The 26,134-nt window shown below is 36.9% G+C and overlaps 2 protein-coding genes across 2 annotated transcripts in view; one reads left to right on the top strand and one right to left on the bottom strand.

Moving 5' to 3' along the window:
* The window catches only part of KIAA1598 (KIAA1598 ortholog), a 57,472-nt gene extending 52,595 nt beyond the window's left edge, over positions 1-4,877 (top strand). Inside the window, exon 16 of the mRNA XM_009710248.1 lies at positions 4,294-4,877. Within this exon, the coding sequence (XP_009708550.1) occupies positions 4,294-4,504 (211 nt within the window). The 3' untranslated portion in view covers positions 4,505-4,877. The remainder of the gene's footprint in view (positions 1-4,293) is intronic.
* Positions 4,878-6,841: 1,964 nt separating this feature from the next.
* On the bottom strand, positions 6,842-25,743 carry ENO4 (enolase family member 4; the record flags this gene model as incomplete). Its single annotated transcript, XM_009710249.1, has 13 exons — positions 6,842-7,014; positions 9,061-9,178; positions 9,741-9,808; positions 10,785-10,980; positions 13,298-13,423; positions 15,257-15,424; positions 17,516-17,578; positions 18,328-18,393; positions 19,864-19,995; positions 20,224-20,393; positions 22,495-22,643; positions 24,193-24,383; positions 25,615-25,743. Coding segments are annotated over 13 exons (1,749 nt in total), but the record flags the coding sequence as incomplete, so codon positions are not given.
* Between the last annotated feature and the right edge of the window lie 391 nt (positions 25,744-26,134).

The raw sequence follows: 26,134 nt of genomic DNA, 5'->3' as shown, positions 1-26,134 counted from the left end.
ATGGAATTTTTTGTACATTGAAGACTTTCAAGACTTGAAATTTGGTGTATTTTTTACTATTGTTCCGTATTCACCTTTGGTCTTGTCTGTTGTATTCCCCTGCCTTCTTAAGAATTCTGAAATATTTAATAAACACATCTGCAATTTTGCTTTTATTCTCAATAAAAGTTTTTGACTGAGGATAAAATGGAGTCGCCTCTTGAGGTCTGGCATGGACCACGGTGGCTCTGCCGAGCTGAGACCCGCTGTCCTGTATGGCCTGAGGCTGTGGGCTGGTTAGCGCGGGTCAGACGCAGGACAGCTGAGCTGCTGTTATTTGGCAAACCCTCCTAGCATGGGAGTTTGGAAAGGACGGAGAGATCAGAGTAGGAGCTTTTATTGCATGAGTGGTGTTTGTCCTCTGTTATGGCGATCTTGTAGGAAAATGGGAATGCTGGGGTGAGGCGGGGTGGTAGTTAGGCAACTAGGGAGCTATAATTGACATGCAGGCATGGTTTTTAAGTGTTATAAAGAAGCAACTGGTGATAAGCAACTGTCAAATTAGCTTAATGCTTCAAATCTCATCTTTTGGGGAGTAAGGAATAGCACCGGTTGAGTTTTTTGGTTTTGAAAGCGGTTTTGCTTTGAAGACAGATGACAGCTGTTTCAGCATCCTAGATTAGGGAGCTCGCTGAAAGACAAAGTGTGTACTAATTTGATGTCATGTTAGTGTCGGCTTTTGTAGCAGAAATTACTTCATTCATACCATCTCGGATTGCAGGCCGAGTATTGACGTGGAGTCTCCCATGCTTATACTATGTACTTGCAAAAGCAGTCTTTGTTGGAATACATTTTTGCTAGTCTTTCCTAAATATGCTGTAAAAACCATGGATTCTCCTACAGTGTTTTGCCTGAATGGTTTCCTTTAGCCTTCTGCTTTTACGTATAGTTAGAAAATTGGATGGGACTTCATCCAATAAAATTTTCCGTGATATTTACATAAAATTCTGGTTTCTAATGGAAACATATTACAATGATTTCATGAATAGAGCACTGAGCAAGGTTAAATAATACCAAGGTATTCTCATACTGAATCCAAAACACAGCACTGCACCAGCTACTAGGAAGAAAATTAATTCTACCCCAGCTGAAACCAGGACATGAGATTCTAATATTAACCAGAGGAAACAAAGCAAATGCAAGTCTCAGTTGACAATCCGGTCCTTAGTTTGTCCTTTTGTACTCCTACTGTAAATGATTTACCAAGGGGACAGCGGTACCAGTTCACAGACGGCCCGTCAGGCGTAACCCTTTATTTTTACACCTTCTGTAGTTTCTCTAACTATATAAATAGAATATATTGCTTTTGATGCTTTTAGATCACAAGCAGTCCGCAGTACTGCATGGGACTTTGCATATCGCATACCATTAATCTAAAACACATTTATCATCTAAAGCTGGATTTCACACTATAGATTTTCTATGTTTAGTCATAAAAATACATGCAGACTTATGAACAATTATGTATGAATGAGTACAATACAACTGGGTTCTCAGTTTCTGGCTTAAATATATAGTTGGACAAATAACAAGAATACTGATAACAATATTAACTATCTTAATGAGGGAAGAGCTTTGCATAGAACTAAATGCAAATACCTTGGCTGGACAAGTTTGGAATTGTTCAAAACTGTGGCTAACTCTGTCTGTGCTAATTGCTTTTCCCAGCTTTATTTTAGCGGCAAAAATGGTTTTTTTGAAAGGGAGCACCAAAATGATGTTCATTCTTGCACTGAGACTTTCTTGTGCCTGCATTCTGCTCTTGACAAACTATTGAAACTGAGCTATGAATACCTGAAAAACAGGGTTAATTTTTCACAATACCTCAGCTGTAACAGCAGCACTGTCAGGCTGGTGCTGCAACAGTGTAAAGGATTTGAAGAAGGGAACGCTAGTACAATGAAGTCTGAATAATAATTCTTATTTTTATGCTTGAAACACTGATTTAATCACTGGTTTTCTCCATTAAACTACTTTATATCGACATCTTTCATTTTTCTGTCCTTTGAAGGTGGTAAATATGATTGTCGTTTTATCCATTTTTGTTATAAATGAAACAGACTTCAGAGTGTTTGGCTGTGCATCAGTTGTTGGAATGCTGCCATACACTAATGCAGACTCCCCACTGTGAGCCCAGTGAAGAATTATACTTTGATTCACCAGATTGTATTAAATAGTCCAGCTGTTGGGATTTGAAAGATAGTTACCTCCAAAGTGAAATAAAAATGAACTTGGCATTTATGGCTTTGACCATTTTTATAGTGTTGGGCAATCAGCTTTTCAGAGGTAGCACTTTTTAAAATAACCCTCTTCTGGTTACACTGCTTTAAAAAGTTTAATTTGCCGTAACATTCAAGATAACCCCACCTTGTATTTTCTGGAATGATTGGCAACTTTTGCATAAAATAAGCATTATTTTCCGTATGAAATCACTAGCTTCTGATGATAATCAAATGAGTCTGAAACTGTATCTATTAGTGCCAATTTCTGCATTAATTAACTTATACCAAAGTTCTAATGTTAGAGACAATTCTTGTAATTAAAGCTTGAACATGGAATTTCATTTGCTGTATCCAAGTAAAGCCAAGAAAATTCTTTCTGAAATGGAAAGTGCAACAACTGTTGTTTCTGTGATTATTTATTTGTTTTTAACCTGTACATTTACTCTCTCCCTGTCAGGTGGGAGCCAGTACATTCTCCGCCCTGTGCTCTAATTTTTGAGCGGGGTGACCTCGTTTTTCTTTGCCATTTTCTCTAGGACAAAGACTGTCACAAGAAAGGGCAGTTCATAGCAGGTGGATCCAGTAGCTGAGTTTCTTTCTCTGGCCTCTAGTTGATTCTACTTTTTCCTTTCAAGGGCGTTATCTTAGCAGTATGGAAGGCTGTTCCTTCTAAGTAAGGATAAAAAATTAAAAATTAAAAGAAAAAAGAAAAAAAAAAGGCTCTGGACTAGCAAATACAGTTGGATTCAGGAGCTCTACGGTTAGGCTTCCGGGAAAGTGGAGCCACACACCCACTGGTGTGTGTAGGACCTTCCTGCAGTAAGGATTTTTGCACCTGCCTGGTGTGGTGGTTGTAGGTGTGTCGGCGTGGACATCCATGCTGTGTTCATACCGTTGGGTAAGGCCCTGCCTAAAGACGGGCCGAATACGCGTGTGCGACCGCCCTCTCTAAGCATGCCTGGTTACGTACCCTCAGGTGTGTGGGGCCAACAGGCTCAGGACAGCGCGGTGAAGGGGGTGTGTAAGCAAGCTGCCTGCCTGCCTGCCCGTACAGCAGTGTTAAGATGGCGTAGGAAATACCCCATCCCGATCTGCGGCTTGGTCAGGTCCTGCTTTCCCAGTGTTTGCCTTGTTCTCTGCTGGTGCATTCTAGTTAAGCTAAGGGTTTGCCTGCACATTTTCAACACTAGTACAAAGCTTTTGAATGTAGACAAGTGCTTTTAGTGTTTATAGCATGATGCCAGCCTCGACAAATAACCCTGGTGTCTCTGACCTTCCCTTCCTCTCTCCCCGCTCCGAGGGCTTTTTATCTGCAAGAAGCCCTGCACTGCAAGCAGTCGAGACAGACGTAACCCCATTTCTGCGGTACGGAATGTCGGTCTCGAACGCTCTGGATTTCAGCAAATCCAGTAGGTGAATTTTCAGGAATCTTTTGCACTTGCTCCCAGTGAGACCACTACCAGCCCATTGGTGCCGAGCCACGGCGGAAAATCTGGTTACGCTGCCTCTACCTCCTTGCGCTAGGGTAGAGTGTCGTACAGCGAAAGCCCCACACTGCCTCCTCTGGGGTGGAGGTGTGGAGAAGCAGCCACCTTCTCCTTCCAGGCTGCAGGACTTCCAGCCTACCCACTACAGGAACTGGTAGCATTTTCTCTGAGTGCAACTGCTCTGTTGGACCTCAGTCCAGCTCCAAGATGAGCAGAGAGAAAAGAAAATCTTCAGGCTGTCTTTATACTGATTCTTTCATAGTTCAGGGGTTTTCTTCAGTGCTTTGTGAGTTTGTATTTCCTGTTAAGTATCTTCCACGAGTAGCTTAACAAGTGACTCAGGAGGGGTAATGTGACTGTTGCATTTTGTGCACTGCTACCTGTATGTAAGAGCTGTTAAATCTATAAATCTATTACTAGTTTAGTAGACCTGTCCTGGTCATACGTGCTACTAATAACAGAAATGCTTTTCTGTATGTTTATATTCTTTCTCTTAAATATGTGAACTGTTATCTGTATTCATATATTTATTCTTTTTCCTTTAGATCAACTAGTCATACAGAATTTACAAGAAACGCTTCTAGCGGTGAAAAAGAGACAGAATCCGTTGTAGTTTTAGATCCCGTTTCCAGCAGTGAGGATCAGATGTCTGAAAAGGTGCTGAATCAGAACAAAATGAAAGATGAAAAAAGCAAGCCGCTGCATAAAGAAACTAATGTTGAGAAAATAAAAGAAACAGACAGTTCTAACTGTTAATTGTTACTCTGAAAGGGTGTAACTTCTGGGAATCATTATCTGGAGATGTACATTGCTTAGGTGTGTTACTAGGGGTTACGGTCTGTACTCCAAACCGTTTTCAATGATATAGATTGAAATGGTCTTTTGTATGCAGTTTTGTTACATGCATTAAAGCATTAAATAACTATGTATCACTCAAAATCCCTTTCCCATTTTAATTTTGCAGGTATGGTTATTGTTTTCTTAGGTAGTGTCAGTTACCTTTACTTAAAAACTGTATTTGAAAAGGCTTTTTTAATTATTCTTTTATTCAGAAGATGCCTTGTTAAAGGTCCATTCTAAAGCTGGCCAGAAGTCCCTTGCATCCCTTTTGAGTTGGACAGGTCTGGGTTCAACCCTATGAAGGTGCTTAAACACCCGTCAGCATTGGGGGGGTATTACTAATTATTAAAAAATCAGTGTCTAGACACATTACTTTAAAAATATTTTGATGTCTACTTAAAGTGAGATCTTGTAGGTCTCCTTAGTGCTGTCTCCACACAGGCTCTTTTGAGGAAATGAAAAGCACAAGCTTGACACTTCTGTGTCAGATTCCCAGTTGACAGCTAACCCAAAGTCTGAAAAGGAGAGGCAGTGCAGCACGTCATTTTTGTACCAAGACTTTTGGTAACGATAGCCAAAGTCAGAAGTTTGTGGGTTGAGATTGGTGCTCTCATTTGGATGAAAAGCTTTTCAAAGGAGGACTTACCTCCTGGTTCTTGTTTCAGTGCTACATAGCAAATTTTGGAACTGCTGCAACTGGAGTCTGCATTTACTGCTGAAAAAAAGCCACTTTTCCTAGGCTCCCATGAATATGGACTACGTTTGGGATTCAGTCATTCCAGGATTGCAAATTGTTTGGAATCAACATTTTGAGAACTCCGGCTGAACGCGCTTAGCACTAACAAATAAGCCTTTGCTTTGAACCTGGTACCCACTGGTGGCATTAATTTCTTTCTTAGGTAACACTGTAGATGGCTGTATTTGAGAACACAAATCCCAGTTTCCCTCAGCCCTTCTTTCCTAGGACAGTGAGATAGGTACGTAATTGATTTGCTCCACTGCCAATTCACATTCCATTGTAGTCTCTTTTGAAATTCAGCACAGTATCTCATTCTTTTATAATGAACAAACAAATATAATCAGGGATTTACCTAAAGATCGGTGTAACTGAAATTGGGTGGTCAAGTACTTGAATGCACTTGGATTATTTTTTATTTAAGGATTTGAAACAGTGATAGTATTGAAGGGCGAATGTTCTGAGTTTGTTGGTTTGGCTATGCATGCAACTGTCTGGTGCTTTTCCTAAAAATAAAATGATAGTAACGACTGTGGTAGTTTCACATCTTTTTTGGTGTTTTTTGCATGTTTGCTAAGAAACTCTTGGACTTGATCGAATTACTGAACTACATACAATTCCTAAACTTGGGGAAATTTGTCTCTCGTTGGTATCTTAATTTCTGGGGGGCGGGGGGGTTGGTTCCAGTGGTTAATTTTTCACTTAGGTATCTGTTACACTGAATTGAAAACTCAACATTTTATATATGTATTTTTCTTCAAATTATTGCTGCTGTATTATATGTTCAAATTCTCAAATTCTACAAAACCCGGAAGTTTTTTAAGAAGCCTTTCTTTTACTTAAACTGTTTGTTACCTAGGACATAAATTATTTATTTATCTTTTCACTATCGCTTATTAAAAAGACTCCTGACAAGTTTCCCAGACCTTGTGAAATTGACTGGTTATTCCCTGCCTCCGACTGAAGCAAGCTTCCTAGTGATGCCAATTACAGCTTTGTGCCCTACATTTGGGGTTTGCGCTGATGCACTTGTATTGATAGCTACAACTGGAGCAAAATTTCCCTTGTAGGCTAGATCTAAGAGCAGCATTGAGGGTGCGTGGGGGGATGGAGCAGCATAACAGTCAAGGCCTTTGTTTTTTGTAAAATGTGGTTTTGTTTTTTTTTTTTTTTTTACTGTTTGTCAATAGCTTGCTCATTGTATGGAGAGAGATTTTGACTTTCCCAAAACAAACATTTAGTTTTGGACTTACACAGAGGTATTTGTTTTCTCAATTTGTAAATACAGCACAGAATTTTGTGGTATTTTCAAACTACAGCCACTGCTCAGTTAACTTGGTTTCAGCTGGAAGCAATGGTCTCCTGCGAAAAGAGAAGCTAGTATCTGAATGCTTTTAAAAGTGCTTGACTAAAGTGCTCGAAAATAAATGGATTAAGGAATAGTTAATATACGAGTTTCTTGCTCGAATTTTTTTTTTATATACATATAAATTTATCCAAAAGTTCATGTTGACAAGCTAGGTCAGCGTGCTGTTCTCTGGGAGCCGAGCAGGCAGGCTGTGAACCTGCAGGGCTGGCTGCGAGAGCTGTGGAGGCAACAAATCCTGCTTTGGGGGATGAAGTACACCAGAAAGTTGATTTTCTGGCTGTGATTCTTCAGCAAAAGCAATAAATTCAAGATTTGCTTCACCTGAAATAGAAGAGAAAAAAGAAACTCATGTTTGCTGTAATCAGGTTTCTTGTAATGTTCTCTGGGGCACTCAGATTTTTTAAAAATGCCACAGGATGCCTACAAGAGTTGCTAAACACCTTTAAAAGTCTGGTCCTTTGAAACAAAGGAGCGATAAACCTGCACTTTGATTCCAGGATTCGGGCATGGTGCACAGCAGCCCGAGCTGGGATATTTATTGCACTCCCTTCCTCACTAATCGTCTCACCTTGCTGCCCTTTTTTTGAACACCCACCTTCCTCTGCACCGGTGCTCTTCCAAAAGTTCCCATCAGCTGACTGTGTCTCTTCTCTACCCCAGCCTTTAACAACGTGATGTAAGCCCACGTTCAGATGCTCCTCCTGTAACCAACACTTCGCTTCTCTTCCCACTGCTATTTTTCCCAATTCTGTAATGCTCCTTCCTCCCTAACCTCACCACCTAACTCCCTGTTTTGCCACACACGCAATGCCCACCCTGTCACTGAATATGCCTCAGCTATGTGTTACTTGTTAGTAAAGGTGTGATTCAGCTTGCAAGCCGTTCACACAGGTGAATCCGCATCGGCGTTGGGGCTGCACTTAGGCCAAGACTTCTGTGCACTCCAAATTACCGGTGGGGTGAGGGGGCAAGGCAGCAGGAGAGCCAAGGGTGCCTGTTGTCAGGGTGCTCCTGGGCCCGGCTGCAGGCCCCATTCCATCACTCCTGGGGTCAGTGCCACCTCCCACCTAGGAGCCACTTCCAGAGCTCCCAGCTCCACTGCCCAGCTCTCCCGTGGATTCCGCAGCCCGCAGCCCAGCCAAATGAGGAGTTTGGTATGCAGCTCAGACATGCCATCTCAATATTTCCCTGCTGTTGATTTAGTTATTGGATTTTGTTTCTGCCAAACGATTAACGGCATCAGGAATTGTTGCCGTTTCATTTTATGAGATATAGGTCTAAATATTTGTCAAACTCAAGCTCCTTTGTTTAGACTATACCATTTGAATAGGGAATACATTAATACTGCTGAGGCAGTTAAAATTCATAGTTGTATAATTATATCTGGCTTGTTTTTGAAAAGTGCATTCTGTAAAACTCTTAGCAAAAAAGAATTTCTGTCTGTGTTTCTATTTTTTACAATGATTATACATGAGCAAGGAGGAGATTTTGAAAACTCAAAATATTTTCAATGAAAGATTTTTTTAACTAAAAACTTTGTTCTATAGTGTGCATGTCAAGTGCTGCTATCCTATGTATAGAACATTGAAAATAATTAGAAACAAGAGAGTAAAATGACTTAATTCTCCTTCATGTTTCTTTTTCTTGGGCATAATAAATTATTGCAAACCCTTTCCTTCCTTTCTTCCGCTCCTTGTCTCTCTGCCTCCCCTTCAGACTGTATGCTTTTATTCTGTCTTGATTGATACCTGGGTAAGTGAGAAGTGGCTCTAATGAACTGTTAAGCATTTAACAGTGTAAAAAGAAGATGCAGATCCTGAAATGCAGGCAGATGCATACAAGTGGCTAAGGCTGAATATGCATCCTCAACTTCGGGTTTTCTTGGGTTTTATTTAGTGCTTACCCATGCAATTGTAGCTTTCCAAACACATTTTGCTGGAAATGTAACAGACAAAAGAGGGCTGTGAAATGAAGTTTTGTTAACCATATATGTTTAGGGGCTCGAGGGAGGTGGGGTATTTGGCCTAAAATTCCGTTTTGGCAGCTTTTCGGCGTGTTGCATGCATGGTTTTTGTTTTGTTCCTTTTGCACTGTGGGCTTCAAGACTCCAACCAATTAATTCTGGAAAAAAGCTTAATGTAGGCTACTCCTCAAGGAGGGGTCTATTTTAACATTCAGTAAACAGATAATCCATTAGGACAACAATATACATTGTGGCAAGTGCTGTCCTAGGTTTTTTTTGTCAGGGCTTATTTATAGTCTTTTGATTTCGCCTCCCTCCTGTGGTGCAGTTTCAATCATTCTCCTTCCAATCTTTGTTCTCGTATTCATTGCAAGCTGAAAACAAAGTAAGAAAGAAGCTCATACGTAGCGTTCTATTCTTGGCCAGTTCTTCCTCTATAGCAAGAAGGCGGTTGTATTTGGTCACCCTTTCTCCACGGGAAAGACCTCCCAACTTGATAAACCTGGCACCCAGTCCAACAGCCTTAAACGAGAAAGTGCATATTTTAAAACTACACGGTTTGGGAAGTGGAGTCATTCTTAATTATTAAACATGGTATCCTACTTCTAATTTAACACTCTTACCTTTCTACAGATAAAAACCCTCCTCTAAGTAGAAATAAAATCTCTTAATGAAAGATTTGTTGGATGTAAACAATAATTTTCACTGGCATATGAAATGAAATTTTATTTGCAAATGTAGCTTTAATACAAAAAGACTAAATATATTAGCATTAAGAATTTTTGCCTAAAATATTATTACTACTCAGAAATGTTTTAAGTAACTCACATTTTTTTATAAACTAAGGCAACCAAATAGATCATACACACTTTTGAATATACTCCATGCTTTGGCAAATTTCCTGTGTGCTCTCTTTAAACTCAAAGATTATCTCTCTGTGGGGAAAAAAAGGAACTCTCTAGAAAAAGCCTATTTTGTAAAATGTTTCTTTCTCAAGCAGAAACAGGCTTTCTCCTTAAAAAAATAGCTCATGTTAAAAGCAGTGTTTTGGCAATTCTGCAACTGAACAGCTTTCAATACTTACCAGATCCACAAGGCTATCATCAGAAGATTCTCCATCTGGACTTCCTAATATGGTAATATGTCTTTGACCTATATGTAACGGGAGTGTAAAACCTTCATTAGTGTATATTTTATATATTTGACACAGAAATTGTTTGGACTTTTCATTCTTTTTTGCCCTTGGGCTATCTAAGCTTAAATACAAACAAGAGTAAAACCAATGAAACCCATCTCGTAGAAACGTAAACTGCATTAGTTTGTTACAATAACATTACTTTTTATTTTCAGCATGGATAAGGGAATATCTAAAATCCTATCCTAATTTCTGTCTCTCGCTGATCTCTCTGGTAATGTATTCTACAGGCTAGGAGGCTGTTCTACTTATTTTAAATGTGCTACTTACTATAGTAATGATTTTTCTTCACTATAAAAAAGAGTTTACCATCCTGACTGAGTGAAATCTTTAAGTTGCTATTTACTCACTTTGACACAGTGATTTTGGGCTTCTTGAAGGATAAAGGAAGGAACTTAGATATATTAAATTTGTCCATCTATTCGTTGGGTATAAAAATGAATAAAGAAAAATTGATACAAAGAGAAATCTTACATATGAAACTGCACAAATTCTTAGTACTGTTACTACAAAGGCTCAATAATATGTAGTCAATAATCTACATAAACTGCAATTTTAATCATTTTGGACTTGTTTGGATTTCTTAATTATTAAGACTACTATTAGTCAAAATTCACATTACTCAGCTACATCTTTTTTATTTTGTTTAATTCTGATACCTGACTGTATGACACTCAGCTGCAGTGTCAAAGGGCACCCACATTCAAAAGATCCATGGTGTATTCATTTCCTATAGTTGAAGCCCTGAATGCTGTTTTAAGCTCCTGAACAGAGATTTGTGAGTCAAAACATGAATTTTAGTTTCTTCTGACAAGCGCTTTCTAATCTAGAACTGGCAATAATTAAGTAAAAAGATGTAATATTTACAGATGTAGCAACACTATTTATTGACTTGTAGGGTTTGAAAGTCACCTTTTCCCCACCTCTACTCACCGTCTAGAAGTCCAGTAACTTCTACGAGATCTGATACCTTGGTTTGGTTAATATATTTTAGGACAACACCACTGCACATTGGTATGTTTATGTTATGGTCAATTTTAAGTTTGGAAATATACGTGGCAGCATCTTCAGCAATCAGGTAACATTTGGAACCAAGAGCACAACATATGTTACTCCATTGTTGTCTGTCCTGCATAAACAATCAAGTAAGTAACTGGAGTTTAAAAAACTAAACTGAATGAAAACTCTAATTGAGGAGGTAAAAATTAAAAAAAAAAAAAAAAGAAAAAAATTGGATTTAATCCTAAAGATACTCTTCATATAAACATATTACATTTTATACTGTATTTTAAATCTGTCTGCCTAAGAAAAACATACCACTGGCATTTTGCTTGGATTTTATGATTTTGCTAGAAAGCATAAATTCTAATCTGGAATTAATCAAACCTGGTTGCATGTAAGTATAGTTTACAATATTTCAAATCATGTTAACTGTAGGAGTTTGCTATTTTGATTTCCTTCCTGAAATTTATTTAATTTTCATGGAATATAAAATAATTTTCTATTGTTTTATTCAGAGGACTCATTCTTGTGTTACTATTTTAAGTGTCATAATATTTGTTTGAATATAAAATAATGAAACAGGAGGCAGTCATAGACTCAGTGACACATATCAAGACAGGATGGTCAGAGCTGTAAGACTGACCGATAGAGAATGGCAGAATACAACGCTCGCTTTCCAGCAAAGCTCCATTTCTTTTTAGGGGCTTTGTTTCTTGATTTTAATGCGCAGTCCACACCATAAGGAGAGTTAAGAATAAACAAAGGGCAAGGATATGTAAACAATTTGGAAGAAGAAATTTACAAATTAATTTGCTTTCCTTGTGTCCACAGAATGCAAAGTTCTCACATTAAAAACATTACTTTTCTAGTTAATAAGTCTGCCAGTCATAATTCTTTGTCTGCGGATCAGACAGACTTTTGTACCTATATAGTCGCAATCTGTATCAGGGTCCATTCCTATACGCCCACATGTAAGTGAAAATGAAGTTTTTGATACCTGAACAAATGTTGAAACTGAAGTACTAAAGTGGTCTGCTGTCTGGCAATGAATTGTTGAATTGGTACCAGGGCTAATCCTCAAGGACCTAATTATCTGTGGCAAAGATGCAGCATGGGTAAACTTTGTAGATTTGCAAGGGGGGAGGAGGAGGAGAGGCATTTCCCTTAACAGTATTCTATTTCAAACTGTACTTGACTATCTGTTGTAATAATTCTCCTGCAGATTTTCATATTACAAATATGTTTCTTCGTAAGAATTCTCAAGGAAGGTTGCAGCCCTGGCAGGAGTGGGGAATAATCTGGCGTTTTGGAAGATGGGTAATTCAGAGTCAGACTGAAGCAGTGCAGCGAGGCAACGCTAACTAGAGTGAGGTAACAGTAAACACAGATTATTTGAAAAATGAACTTTTAAAGTTCCAGTTAAGAACAAAATCAGATGGATTTTGCAGTTCATCTGTTTTAGAATTATTGATTCAGGCACTGGGCAGATTCACAAAGACAACATCGCTTTGCTTCCCCCTTCAATCACAGTCTTCATGTTTTGTTCATGAAAACAAACCCCATATATTTATTTTAAAGAAGATAAAGTGTGCAATTCAACAGCAAGAGCAAATTTTTATGAAGATGGGCAGCTGCAGCATCTAGGTCTATAATTGTAGGTTCTGCTACAATTAAGTTTTTATCTTTTTTGTAACACATAGAAACTTAATCTTATGTATAATGCTAATATTTAAGGTTATGCAATCTGTGTCTTTCATCCATTTATAACTTGATAACGTGCTTAATAGTATTCTACTTTATTGTTGTAATCTATTGGCCACACTAAATTAGGTCCTCTAACTTTGATCACAGTGGTAAATACATGGTATCTTACTACCACTTTAAAAATTCTGCCGAGTAATGCTGCCAGTGACAGGTTTGTTCTGGCTTTGGGTATAAATCTCAATCATAAAGAATAGCACCAATAATTTTTTTTGAGTGATTCTAAGGAATATATAACTATGTCCAAATTTTAGCTTCTCCCATATAATATAATATAATATAATTTATATATCACTTGAATTTTAAAATTTGACTTCATAATTTCAATTATTTGTTTACATAAGAAGGAAAATGTAATGAAAATGATAGTGGTTTAGCAAGTAGAATCAGAAAAAAAGCATTTTCTGGTAATCCTTTAAAATATTTGTACTGACCATATTCTGTTCATGTCAGGATTATTTTCCATCAGGAATTATGTCAAAAATACAGAAAAATTTAGAGTTATTGTCAATTACAGATATGCAAATGAATTGTTTAATACATTTTTATAGTGATATTTTTGTGCCTAAAGACTCTGAAAACAGAAGCTTCATACTTTATAAGTTTTGTAAAGATGAAAAGCTCAGTGATATGCCACTTAACAGTATTATCAATTTTTCAAGGACTGCACTGTGGTATCTTACCTCTTTTCTTAAGGGATCTATTAACGCAATAATAAAAGGAAATTTATTAATCAGTTCCACATACATGCCAACCATTTCATCAGGACTTCTGAATGTTCCAGTAAGTATTTCATATTTTCCTTTAACCTAGAAAATAAAGTAAAAAGCCTAAAAGATAAGGAAGGTAATACTTCAAAACCCAGAGTGCTAACGTAAGCATACAGATCTTGTGACACTAGTATCTCTGGTAAAGCAGTGGATTGTGTGTTCTTCAATAAGCACACAGTCACTTGTCTACTTTACGTCTAAGTGCTCAGCACATTGTTATAGAAAACTCTGCCTAAAGTAACAGTGGGTTCCAGTGGGCTCATGTCAAAGTCCCTGAAAGATGCCACTCCCAAAACAAGGGAGATCTATTTCAGCATTTTCTAGGTGACACTGCCAGTTTTACACTACTTTATCATAAGGTTAGCAATATTTGACATTTTTATTGAATCTTGCATGAAAAATCTCATTTTTCACTTCCAAAAAAAGGTAATTTTTTGTCCTAATTTTCATAAAGAAAATATTGCTAAGGGACAGGAGTGCAACCTCAGTGCTCAAAAACAAGATACTGCCTTTCCTTGTCTCTTTCCTCTTTCAAAAAAAAAAAGACCAGTATAAAACTAGTATCATCATTATGGGAAGCACAACTTGCACCATATGAGGATTATTAAGGGCACACTGTCAAACTGTGCCAGGATACCCACTGCTTTAGTGACTTTAACAGTTCAATAACATAAAGTTACAGAATTACTGATAATTCATTGGTTAAGATTTTGCTCATTCTGGTATAAGATACGGATATCACAGATGGTCAGGAAACAACTGCTCTCACAAGAGATATTAGTAATGGAAGGTCTGTCACTATAGTACACCCAAATACACAAAATCTCATGAGAAATTAAATGGAATAGGAAGTTTCTTTTTCTGCTTAGAGAGAAACCTGATTGATCTTGGAACAAGGGACAAGAACTTTAAGACTTCAGCTGGAGATAAATAAACCTTGTCAAATAAAAATATTGAAAAATCAGATTTAAAAAAATGAATGTTGATACACAATGAGATGAATGTTGGGTATACAAACATATATATATAAAAACACACGATAGTAAAAATACACAGAAAGTCAAGGTAATTTGAAGAAAACAACAGATGTAGTGTAATAAGGAGAAATAAGCATCTAGTGGTGTGAAGAAATTACAGAAATACACTTCTGTAAATAATTTCTGGTTCTTCATCCTTGAAAACAAGGTGGATAGAAGCTAATTATTTCATTTATACTTTATGGTGAAAAGAAAAAAAAAAACAAACCAGGATTTGCCACTTACTATTTTAATTCAAAATTGTCTGAGATGTAATGTGAAAGGAAGCTGGTTTGTTAAATAGACCACGTAGTAGGTGTTTGCCCATGAAAACAGTTTGCTATATTTGACACAGACTGATCTAAAAAAATCTTATTAAATAAACAGAGAAAAAGACTCAACCTGGCTGATGCAGGCACGCATATACCATTTGAATGATTAAAGTTAAATCATGAAAGTAACAGATATTCCTGTAGGCAGGACACAAGCTGTAATGGGGGTCTGCCTTGGTCCCGTGAGCTTGATTCCACACAAGGTGCCCCAGCAGTATGCTGGTGCAGCTGGGGAGGAGGAATACATGCATTCTCACTGCTCCCACTGCAACAAGCTACCAGAAGGATGTCTGCATGTCTCGTCCCCTTGCACTCACAATCTAGTAACGTATCTGCTACACTTGCAGGACTGATTCAACCACAATTTATAAATGCAGAGACAATTCTTTTGGTTTGCTTGATTGCTACATTAAAAAATGGAGTTAGAAGCTTCTAGGTGAGTTTGCAATGTAATAATAAATAATGTTAACAAATAGCTACATTCCTTTCAAAACCCAACAAAATAGATACTGAAAATAACTTACGTAATCCATTAATTCATGAGCAGCACAATTTATTGCTAAGTACATGTCTGTTCCTAGCTCCAGACCCATATTGTTGCAAGCTGTTTGTATCAGGAGTAGCAGTTGCTCTAGATTATCGCATCCTGTTATTAGGCAGCCTAAGTGTGATATTCTTTTTAAGGCTCGTGGCTGAAAGCAAAACAAAAATAATCACTTTATTTACACACATGTATGTAAATAATACTTATACACGTATTTTCATTGTCATTTCAGTCTGCATTCAGTCATCAAAATAGAAATCTTTTCTCAGAAATCACATTGGCAACTTTAAGGACAATTGTCTATGAATGAGGGGTCATCAAGTGCTAATGAGTAGAGAGCTAATAGTCCTTGGAAATATGTCTAGTCATATAGTTCTTGCTCTTACATGGTCAGTACTGGTTTACAAAAAGGTTTTAAAGGCACTCTTAACAACACTGAGTTGTCATGGATGCTATGTAAAAGTTTCCAGTGCTGTGGACCATCCCTTTGCCACAAAAACATATTCTCCACTTTTAAACAGCTTCTACTCATTTATCCTCACCTACAACTTTGATATTGCCTCTATGAAGTGTGCAAGAAACACTGGAAACTTCCAAGACTTCTAGAAGGAACAAATTTCATAGAGGGGAAAAAACCTCTAGCACAGCTGTACAGAGTTGTCTGCCTCAGGAACAGCGGTCCTGGACATGAGCCACAAGCAGAGTTGTATCGAGCAAATATTTCACATGGTCGTCAGGTTTTCCAAACACTGATTTTTAACTTTATAGTTTGTGAATTTTGGATTATAAAGAATGATACTAAATTGCCCAGAAAGCAGCAGGACATAATCCTGGGTTAGACTGGAGAAGTCAATTGAAAGACATCAGTTTTGACAAGAGTTAGAGAACTGACTACAGCAGACAGAACAGAGGCCTAGCTACAGAGGATATATGAATGTTCCTTCACATAAAAAAATTAGGAAGAAAATGCAGGCCAAAATGTTATGAGATTATTTTGTAGCAATCTGCAAGGAGAGACAATCTATTTGACTCATTGCTTTTGGAGCACTAAGCTGCAGCAATAGAGAGCAAGAAATGCTGCGGTCTTCCTGCATTTAACATGAGATAGAGGTTAAGTCTGCATTTTTATGTGATTTTTTTAAGGCATCCATATGTTGTGCCTTGTTACATTCTATTAAAAGTATTGTTTATCTTTATAAAAACATTTTCTTATGTCTAGTCTTTACTTCTATAACCTAAACAAGTTGTTCTTCTTCCTCATTGCCTCCTTTGTCATTTTTCCTTTCTCCCCCCCCCCAAAAAAGTTCAGACTAACATGGTACTTTTATCAGTTTAAAATTCAGTTGTACTACTATCTCCTTTAGTTTTCTCCTATTGAAATAATTAGAATTTTTTCAGAGAATCTAATGCATTGTTTTGTTGTGCATATCTTAAGGAGTTATTTTAACTTGCAACTGCAGGACATATTGTGATAACAATATGGAAATTATCCACCAGAAAGACACTGGCCAGCTGCTTAATGATGATGAAATTTTTGCTGTTTAAGCAACAAAAAAATAGGAAAACTTTTGTTCATCCTCTCTTTTGTACACTCCACAACAGCAACAATTCTCACCTGATAATATTTTAATCGTTTCAGAATGGAGAGCAAAACTGGCCCGGCATTTCCATTCCACTATTTGGAAAACTCATCTATAAACTACAGGTTTTGAAGTGATAAAAAAAGATCATTTGAGTCATATAAAATAATGTCCTATGTACTATTGTGAATGCTGCCCTTTAGCTACTGGTTCAGTATCTGCCATTATCTATAACCTCAAACAGGAACTGGGAATCGAATGCAGCATAAGAGGGGAGTTATGCTCCCAGAGTTAGGAAACAGCACAATATGCAAGTCCTATAGGTAACAGTTTTATGGCCCACATGATCAAAAGGGCATGTTCTCTGCTTGTGCTACATGCCTGCAAAATGCTAATTTGGATAATTTACCAGAATTTCTGTACGAGAAGAATGACAAGAAGAATTTCCCCTTTCTGTTATTGTTCCACAGGAAGGGAAGGTATAGTCAGAAGAATCCAAATCATTATGTAAAATATGAGCATTTGGAATATTTAAAAGTCTTGCATTGACCTTTCCAAAATGGTAATGTAGATTAAAGTTTCATTTCTTAAGAACACTTTGGTTCCCTGCTGTTGTTAATACTTTGCTGAAAGCTTAAAATGAAAACATCTTTTCTTACTGGAGCTTTCTTCCCTGTATTACGTGCTCTGCCTTTCTTACTGTCTGGTAGTTGAGGACTGGGCTGTTGGGATTGAAAGGAGAAAGAAATCAGTTCCATGGAAAAGTAAAAAAATGACTAAGAGATCTCAGAATAAAAAAAAATATAAAAATAAAAATAAAAAAGTTGACTGACTCTTGGTCTAAAGAGATTGCAAATATGTAAGTTAGGAAACAGAAAAATAGCTTCTGTTTTGTCTTGAATACTATTAGCAACTATCCTGTTTTATTTCATGGTGGTAACTCACTTCAAATGTTTATTTCTTTGTGGGCATCACTCCACCCATCGTTTGTTTTTCAAAAGGTGCTCACCTAGCCTATCAAAAATACAGGGAATCTCAGAAATTAAAATCTAGACTCTCTATGTGGAGAAACCCAACAACCTTGCTTTGCAAAAAGCATACGCACATACTGAAATTGATACACTACTACAGTAATCATACCTTGAATAATACATGTGTGTGTGTGAGACTTGGCAAGATCAGAACCGTATATTGTATAGTCACTGTGATACCAGTCACTCCCAGTATACTTCTTCAGGTAAACAGAAAGTCTTACTATGCTTAGAACAATGTTTTAGTCTATCTTGATTAATTTAATATCACAAAATGGCCAACGTGTTATGCATCTGTCAGAGAAACACATCTTTTATTCTGTGCCATAAGACTAAGCCTGATAACAGGCTAAATGTTCCACGTTTAAGCTTAAAATGACAATAGCAGTAGAAAGACCAAATGAAGTACATCACATCATTATTAGACATTTTTATTGTACCGCTTTGCCCGGAAGCTCCAACAGTCTCATAATTTCTTTCTGAATATGCAGAACTCTTTCTATGCCCTGAAATCAAACAACAGTAATCTTCAAAAGAAAGATAAATTATTTCATTTTAGCAGCTTAAATCAGCAGAGGGAGAACACTTATTCTAAATGTAGAACTTAATATGAAGTATTTAAAAAAACCCACTATTATAGACTTCCTTAACGCAATCCCCCTCCCTCCCCCAAAATGCAGTCAAGTGTCCCATGATAAACGATTAGCAGCAGTGGAATGAACAGGAATATTTGATTATGCTGCTGAAGGGGATGGCAAGAAAAGTGGTCTCTTCTTCCCCAAAAGGAATCCCTCCCACATCTAACAAGTAAGCAATATCTGGGTCTGTGTAATATCTGAGAAGTGGGAAGATGATAATCACTTTTCACAACTCTGCCTCTATCTAAGACTTCCTAACTGGAAACTCTGACAAAATTGAATGTATTTACCTTCAGAACATTTCCAGGAAGCAGCGAAAAAACCACTGTCTTCATTTTAAAGATTGGGGCATGGAGGAATGCTCCAATTACGTGAGTCCATTGCTTTTAACATAAGACTCTTTTTCCTTTTCAGCTGAATTAGTAAAAGTTTAATGCTAACTTTGTAAATCACATTTCAGATTTTCTTAAACTGTGGCAGTAAAGGAATACTGAAGGGGGCAGAAGTCAGTCACAGCTGACAGTACATCAACACAGGACGTTTTTTGCACTGCAGCAAACAGCTTGCTACTCTGCCATGAGCACTAGGAGGCATTACGTCTTTGAAAGGTACAGGGTTAGCAACCTTATTAAGATCTCTTGGTGACAATTCTAAAAATATAAAGGAACAGGAAAACGAAAGAGAAATGAGCTCAGCCTTTTGTTCAGGTCACCAGCATACAAAGTAGAAATCACAGCCCTAATGTAGGCACCTTGTGCAGATACATTCTTTAATACAACACATGGCTAAACAAAGGGAGAGGGTTGATCCAGTCTGTCTCATCCATCCTTCTTGCCCCTTGAATAGATTTTGTTCTACTTTGTATTCCCTTCTATCTTCACAATTTCATTTTTAAAGCAATTTATTCCCAAAGATTTTGTACTTTCCTGAATTTGTTGAGTTTTGTTGTCTTGTATGTTGTATCAATCAACTGACACTATTAATAATCTACTAATGTAAAATCACATTCTAAACAAAATGAAAATCTCTTATTGTTGTGTAACACAATTCCCCTATATCTTCTTCAATGCACTGATTTTTTCCTCTATACTAACACATAGTTTTTAACTTGAAATCTTCATGTACCTCCTTTTAAATCTTCATCTATTTACTCCTTTCAACATTCCTGGTGTTAGAATTCTGCACTAACATTTGTTAAAATTTTGGCCTTGCAAGCAAACCAAAACTGAAAAATACAGTTTGTAAGCACTATATTGAAAACATCTGTATACTTATGTACATATATAGTTTATATTAAGTCTATAGAATACATTTATAAAAATGAAAAGGAAACAGTACCTGTTTGAGTGATAACTGAACTGGGGGTATAAGCATAACTTCTTTCACTAATTTCAGTTTTGCAGGTGAAGTTTTTTCACAGTTCAACAGAGAAACCATTGGGAGTGGTAGAGTCATTTCTTTAGGTGAATCCTGTAATTTGGAGTACCATGTGAAAAAAAAAATGTTAAAAATCAGAATAAATTCTTACATACTTTAATTATGGCATGGCGTTGAGACACTGCTACAGGCAATGGTTTTAAGGGTATATTCAATGAAGTACATTTAAAACCACTGTCACAAGGGACTACTGGCTTCAGAATTCTAGAATAAATGTGATAATGGGGATAAAAGAAACAAAATGACAGATGTCCCATGTACCTGACTACATTTCAGCAGTGCAATATGGAAGTACAATGGGATACGGCTAATGGTGGCACCAGCCTTAGCTATAGCGAGTGATGTTCCCCCAATGGCTAAGCTGCCACAAAGCACTGATTCAGCTGGTTCTGCAGGTGGGATCATCCTCTCTGCAACTGTCACTTTCTTTCCTACAAGACAGAGAGCAGTAGCTAAATATTTTCTTGGTTTAAAACATGTGCGTATGAATCACAGTTATATGAGTAAATATGGTATTATCATTTCAGTATGTACTCAATGTATTACAAAAGAATCGGTTATTTTTTTAAAACTTAATCTTGTCAGTTGTTTTATATGAAATGACTTTACAAGTAAGCAAAGTATTAGTCCTCACTCTGGTTTCAAATGTATTTCAAATTCATTTCTTTTGGAGGTCTTTCAGCCACTGAAATCTGTATTTATCGATGTTTATATCCAGTAATGTTATATCATTTTTCAGGTTCCTTTCATAAGTATGATTTCACCATTCTTTATTGTCCTCCTTATATGCTCAGCTTTTGCATAAACAACTTGGAAGATTACATGATAACCTAATTGGCAGTACACAATTGATTTCTAATAAAGACTGTGAAAAAAATGTAGGCCTATTACAGTTGGATTTTCCAATGAGAAAAGAGGTCTTTCAAATATTCTATATGCATAGTCTTGTTAAATTTTCAAAAGAACTTCTTTCCCTTTCAGATACAGTAGAGTAACTTTTGCCAAAATACTTGAAACCCAGCAGTTGCCACCATCACATTTATTGCCTACAGTGCTTACATGAACACATAGAGTAAGCATCTCTGTGAAACTGAAACGAGTGGTCTAACACTGAAGAATCATATGCATTGGGGACTTTTCTGTAAATCTGACCAACTACTGTGGTTGCTAACAGGAATGCTGTACAAGTTTTGATTTCAATAAAATACTACAGGATACAACTGATATTGTATGATAAAATGCTCTTACTAGGACTATAATTGGATATGCAGATTAGATTATACATCATTTGCACACTATACACAGATTCCATACCTCTTACACTGAGGATGAAAAGCTATACACATAGACACTAGTAATCAAGTACTGAGCAACTCTGACAAACTGCAGTGTTTGCAGAGATCCTTTACACTACACTACATTGTCACCTGCATAAATTACAACATAGATGCTACCTGCATAGATGCACCTGCTACTGGAAGTCACCAACTGTTAGTGGTCTCCAGTAACAAGAAGTAGCTTTATAATCATTGGCTCCTAATAATTGGGTATTGATTCTAACAATAATATTACAGTCAATGTCACAATCAAGTATAAAGAAAACACAATTAGTGAAAACAAGTAATACATGTATCAGCAGAAGCTTGACTAAAAGTGTAATATACAACATGATAATATCTGGATGGACCTGGCAACTGCAGATGTCACATTTCAGGTCAAAGGTGAATTTACTGTGTGCATATCTAACATACTAATTGGGAGGTTTTACTGATAGTATATGACAGTTGAAACTAAACTGATAAGAAATAATAATTTGTAAAAATTTTCTGCCCTATCAGTAAATGATAACAAACCTTTTTTTCTGAGGTTAATGCATATATGGAAGTAACATACAGTGCTTTTTTCCTTTGGGTTTTTTGGGGGGGCCATGTATACTTACCCTGTTTCTTTACTCTCACACCATTTTTTCCTTTAGTAGGACTGTTTGCTTACTTCTTTTTACACTGCACTGCTCATCATTCCCATCTCATCCCCTTCCTTCTCTTTTGCTTTTCACTTCATTTCCTCCTTTTCTCAGTGTTAGCAAGAAACTTCCCTTCCTCCCTCTTTCTATTCTTTTCAACTTCTATCTTAATTCTATTTCCATTTTCCTGTTCAGTTCTGTGATTCCCTTTTCTTTCCTTATCATTTTCATTTTTATTCTTCATTTGCATCCTCCTCCATTCTTATTCCTCACTCTAAAGAGTAATAACCTCCTGTCTAAGTCAACTGTAAAACAAAGGCAGAAATTCTGTTCAACCAATGCATGTGAATGATGAGAAAACTCTCTATTTTCCCCCCTCTCATGTCTGCAGTAGAAGCTGCTGTGATCAGAAAGATGATTTAGGAGAGAGTAACCAAACCCTTTGACCATGAGACATTGTGTCATGTGTTCTGAAGTATTCCATGTCCACAGAATACTTCAGAAAGTATTTTAGCACCTTTATCAATATCTGTATTGCCAGAAAATATTAAAATCAAATAAACTAAAACCTGGGTTTGCTGCTTTTTTTTTGCCAGGTAGTGCTGTTACTGATGGAGTGCGTGAAGTAAGGGCAAGAGTGGCTTCTGCTGCTGCTGCTTCGTCTTCTTCTTGCTTTTGAATGTCTTTTTTTTCTTCTACCTTTTTTGTAAAGTATTCACTGAGGGAAGAGGCATAAAAATTACTGGCTTAAAACAGTGTTAGACATATGACAAGCAGAAAGAGGATACAGGCTAAAGAACATGCTAAGAGGTGGATTAAAGGCATTTATTTGAGCTTCTGCCATAGACTCATTGTGTGAGGCTGGAGAAGTCAACAATGACATTATTTTTTGGTAGTCATCTGCAGTGTTGGTTAAAAAAAAAGAACCACAAGCACGTATAATAAACTTTAACACATGCTTTTCAAATCACACTGGTTTGAAAGTCAGCTCTGAGTAGACAATCTTAGCGTGAAGGATGTATTTGCTTTGCATGGGTGGTAATGGATCATAGCTTCACGACATAACACAGCCTGGCCTAGGTTGCTTATCCAATAGGTCAGTTGTACACTGGTTATCTAAGCGGCTGCAAGCTCAGAAGCGGCTGAATTTCAATTACATGCATGAGGTGGAAACTTCATACATGGGTCACAGTCACCCAATTCAGGCAAACTGAGTATGTAAGATATACAGGCAAACTGAGTATGTAAGATATACAAGGCAGTGTAAACAATGCATTAAAATCTTATTTAGATTCACTTCAGTTGGAAGAATTTACTTCCAACTGAGTCCTTATTCCCTTCGTCAAGGTTTCCTCAAACTTAATCCACGTGGAAGGCAATTCGGCCTGTTTGCTACAGTCTCTGTTAAGTGTGGCAGCCCAACCGCTACCCTAGAGCAAAGGGTCATTCCCTTCAGTGACATAGCTGAAAGAAACACTTCCAACTACAGAAGAGGATGACAGGCCATATTCCTGCTTCCATGGTGAAGAAAGTCATAATGTCGCCAGGTAGCTCCTCTAATGTTACCGTAAAAATACATTCAGATACATCTGTGTTACTTTTACCTTACATCTTTTTTTCTTATCAAACCAGATATATTTCTTTGAACGAAAAAATATGGCCATTCTTTTTTACTTTGGGATGCTCCCAAGAAACACTTCTATGAAAAAATAAACATGGATGTTTACTAAAGAAACTATGTTTCCAAAGAAACTAGTTGCCCTGAGTAAGAAGCCTTTTGGAGTAGCTTGCTTAGAAAGAAGACTTCACCAGAACCTGAAAACTGTATGTATATACATGTTTTCTGTGGATTAGCTCAATGCCGAAGACACACGCACAGGCCTTTCATACCACTTTGTTCTGCAGTGCAATGAACAGAAGTGGAGTCGCAGTCTGAAAAAACATCGCCACTCAATTAAACTGGCACTCAATGAGTTTCTTAAATGAAGCCTTCGACTCATGAACATTCAGGCATTTTTTTCTTAGAGACCCTTGTTTTTGTATCTCATGTATGAAACTTTGTAAAAAACAGCATGATTTTCATATTGTAATTATGAAAAAAGCAGGAAATAATATAGTGCAATATATCTGAGATAGACACCACATCCTAAAAATATATATAAAAATAATAGTAGAAAACATTGAATATTCTATATGTTTTTCATTACAATATAAATCAATGGTGTATATTTCAAGTGCAATTAATTTGCACAGCATGCAAGACCTACCCAAGCATCTTATCAACTTTAGACTGGTCAGTAGGCTTCAAGTCTCTTAACATTGCGTTCAGTGATTCATTGACCCATTCCACAGCAGTGTTAACAGAGTCATTTCTTTCTTTCTCATCAGCTTCAGTTGTTTCAGGTAAAGCATTTTCATGTATTTGAGAAAAAGAAGACATTATGGTGGAACAAATCCTCTGCAAAAAAATGCAAGGCGGCTTAAAACACTATTTGATTTCTAACTTGGAAATGTCATTTGAAAGACGACATATACTAAGAAGTATATGTCCTTACCAACTCTAAGGTACCCGTCTCCAAATCTACTGTTCGCTTCACTTACTTACCTTTTTTCATCCAGCACCTTCTTCCTAGTCTCCTATACTTTGGTAATCACAAACGTTATTCAAGTTTCCGAACCTAAAATATAACTACTTAGGCAAAAACCTCCTGACAGTTCTGATTTACACAATATTTTGTTATCAGAATAGAATGGAGATATTTTAAAGACCATACAGTCATTAGGACATCTTTTGTTGCAGCTGTCGGTAGGCTGTTGTACCATGATTCATCAACATTCACGCTTAACGCTATCCCTCATGATGACTTACATTTTGTCTTACTTAGGTAATTTAAACTTACCTTTCTGTACTGCTGAAGAATAAACAATACTCAAGAAAATTCATTTAATGAAGACATCATTTACAAATATCAGATTTGCCTGCATTAATGCTATTAACTTTACATACTGTAAATATCTATGAAATTATATTTAATTCAAGAATGAAGTGAACCATAGTTCAACTGAGGGAAAGCAGCAATAATCACTCCACAATAGCTAGAGTCACAAAGACAGTATCTTGAGTATTTCAGGTTGGGGGAGAGATGGCAATGCACCATCAATTTTGCATTGCAGGTGCTAGATGGGTATGTTTGACTTAACTGTCACCCACATCAGCCTGTTAGCTCAGTGTGAAAAAGTGCCTTCACCTATACTGTGGTTTTCAGCTGTACTACATTTTTCTGAAATACTGTCATACAAATAGAAATATAAGGATCTGAAAATAACAAAAATGTAAAAGGAAAATGAACTTACAGGGCTAGATATAGCGTGTAAGGACAAGCCACATGATCATTAAGACAGACAAAAATTTAATATACAAATATGCACTGTCACATCTCACTCATAAGATAAAGATAAGTATTATCAAATTCATGGAATATAAAGTTTTTATAGTTGCTGCCACTGTCTAACTTTTCATGACAGTGTTTTTTCGAAGTTACAACACTCAGTTGTTGAGTCAGAGGGATTCCTATCCTTTCATTAAAGATGGAAAATAAAATGTTCCTTAGGATGTGAGTAGAATAGTACCCCTCCTTGAGATACTATTAAAATACAAAATAAATAGAACAGGAAGAAGTAGCTCCTACCTTCTCATAGTTTTTAACTGTACAGTATATTTCCACTTCTAATGTTGGCTGACCAACTCCATCAAGAACTTTTCTTCCAACTAATTTGCAAATTACCGGAGCTTTTGAAAATTTAGAAAAGTAGTTAGCCTTAAATGAAAGAGAAAGATCTTCATTAAAAGTCAATTTCTATGCAAAGAGGTTTTTATTCCATTAAATGTATTTCAATCAAATCCACCATTGAGCAAATCAATTTATATGTTCCCGTATTCAAAATACTTCTGTTACACTGCACATTTACTGCTATATTATCTGCTTAAGAATGAGATTCCAGGGAACAGGTCCAATTTGTATCTAAGCATGGAAGTCCAAAGCCACATCCAGGTTAGACAAACATGTGTTTTATTTGGCAAAGTTAGTGATGAGTATAAAAATCTCCTTAACCCTTCTAGAAAATAGGCATTTGTCCAAAGCTCACTTGGCTTTACACTGAATAACAAAAACAGTCACCGTGCTACTCATGCTACTCAGAAAACTAATT

This window comes from Cariama cristata, unplaced genomic scaffold (assembly GCF_000690535.1).
Source record: "Cariama cristata isolate BGI_N322 unplaced genomic scaffold, ASM69053v1 scaffold8741, whole genome shotgun sequence".
NCBI lineage: Eukaryota > Metazoa > Chordata > Aves > Cariamiformes > Cariamidae > Cariama > Cariama cristata.
Note: the sequence above shows the minus strand (reverse complement) of the source record. Positions and strands in the feature narration are given on the sequence as shown.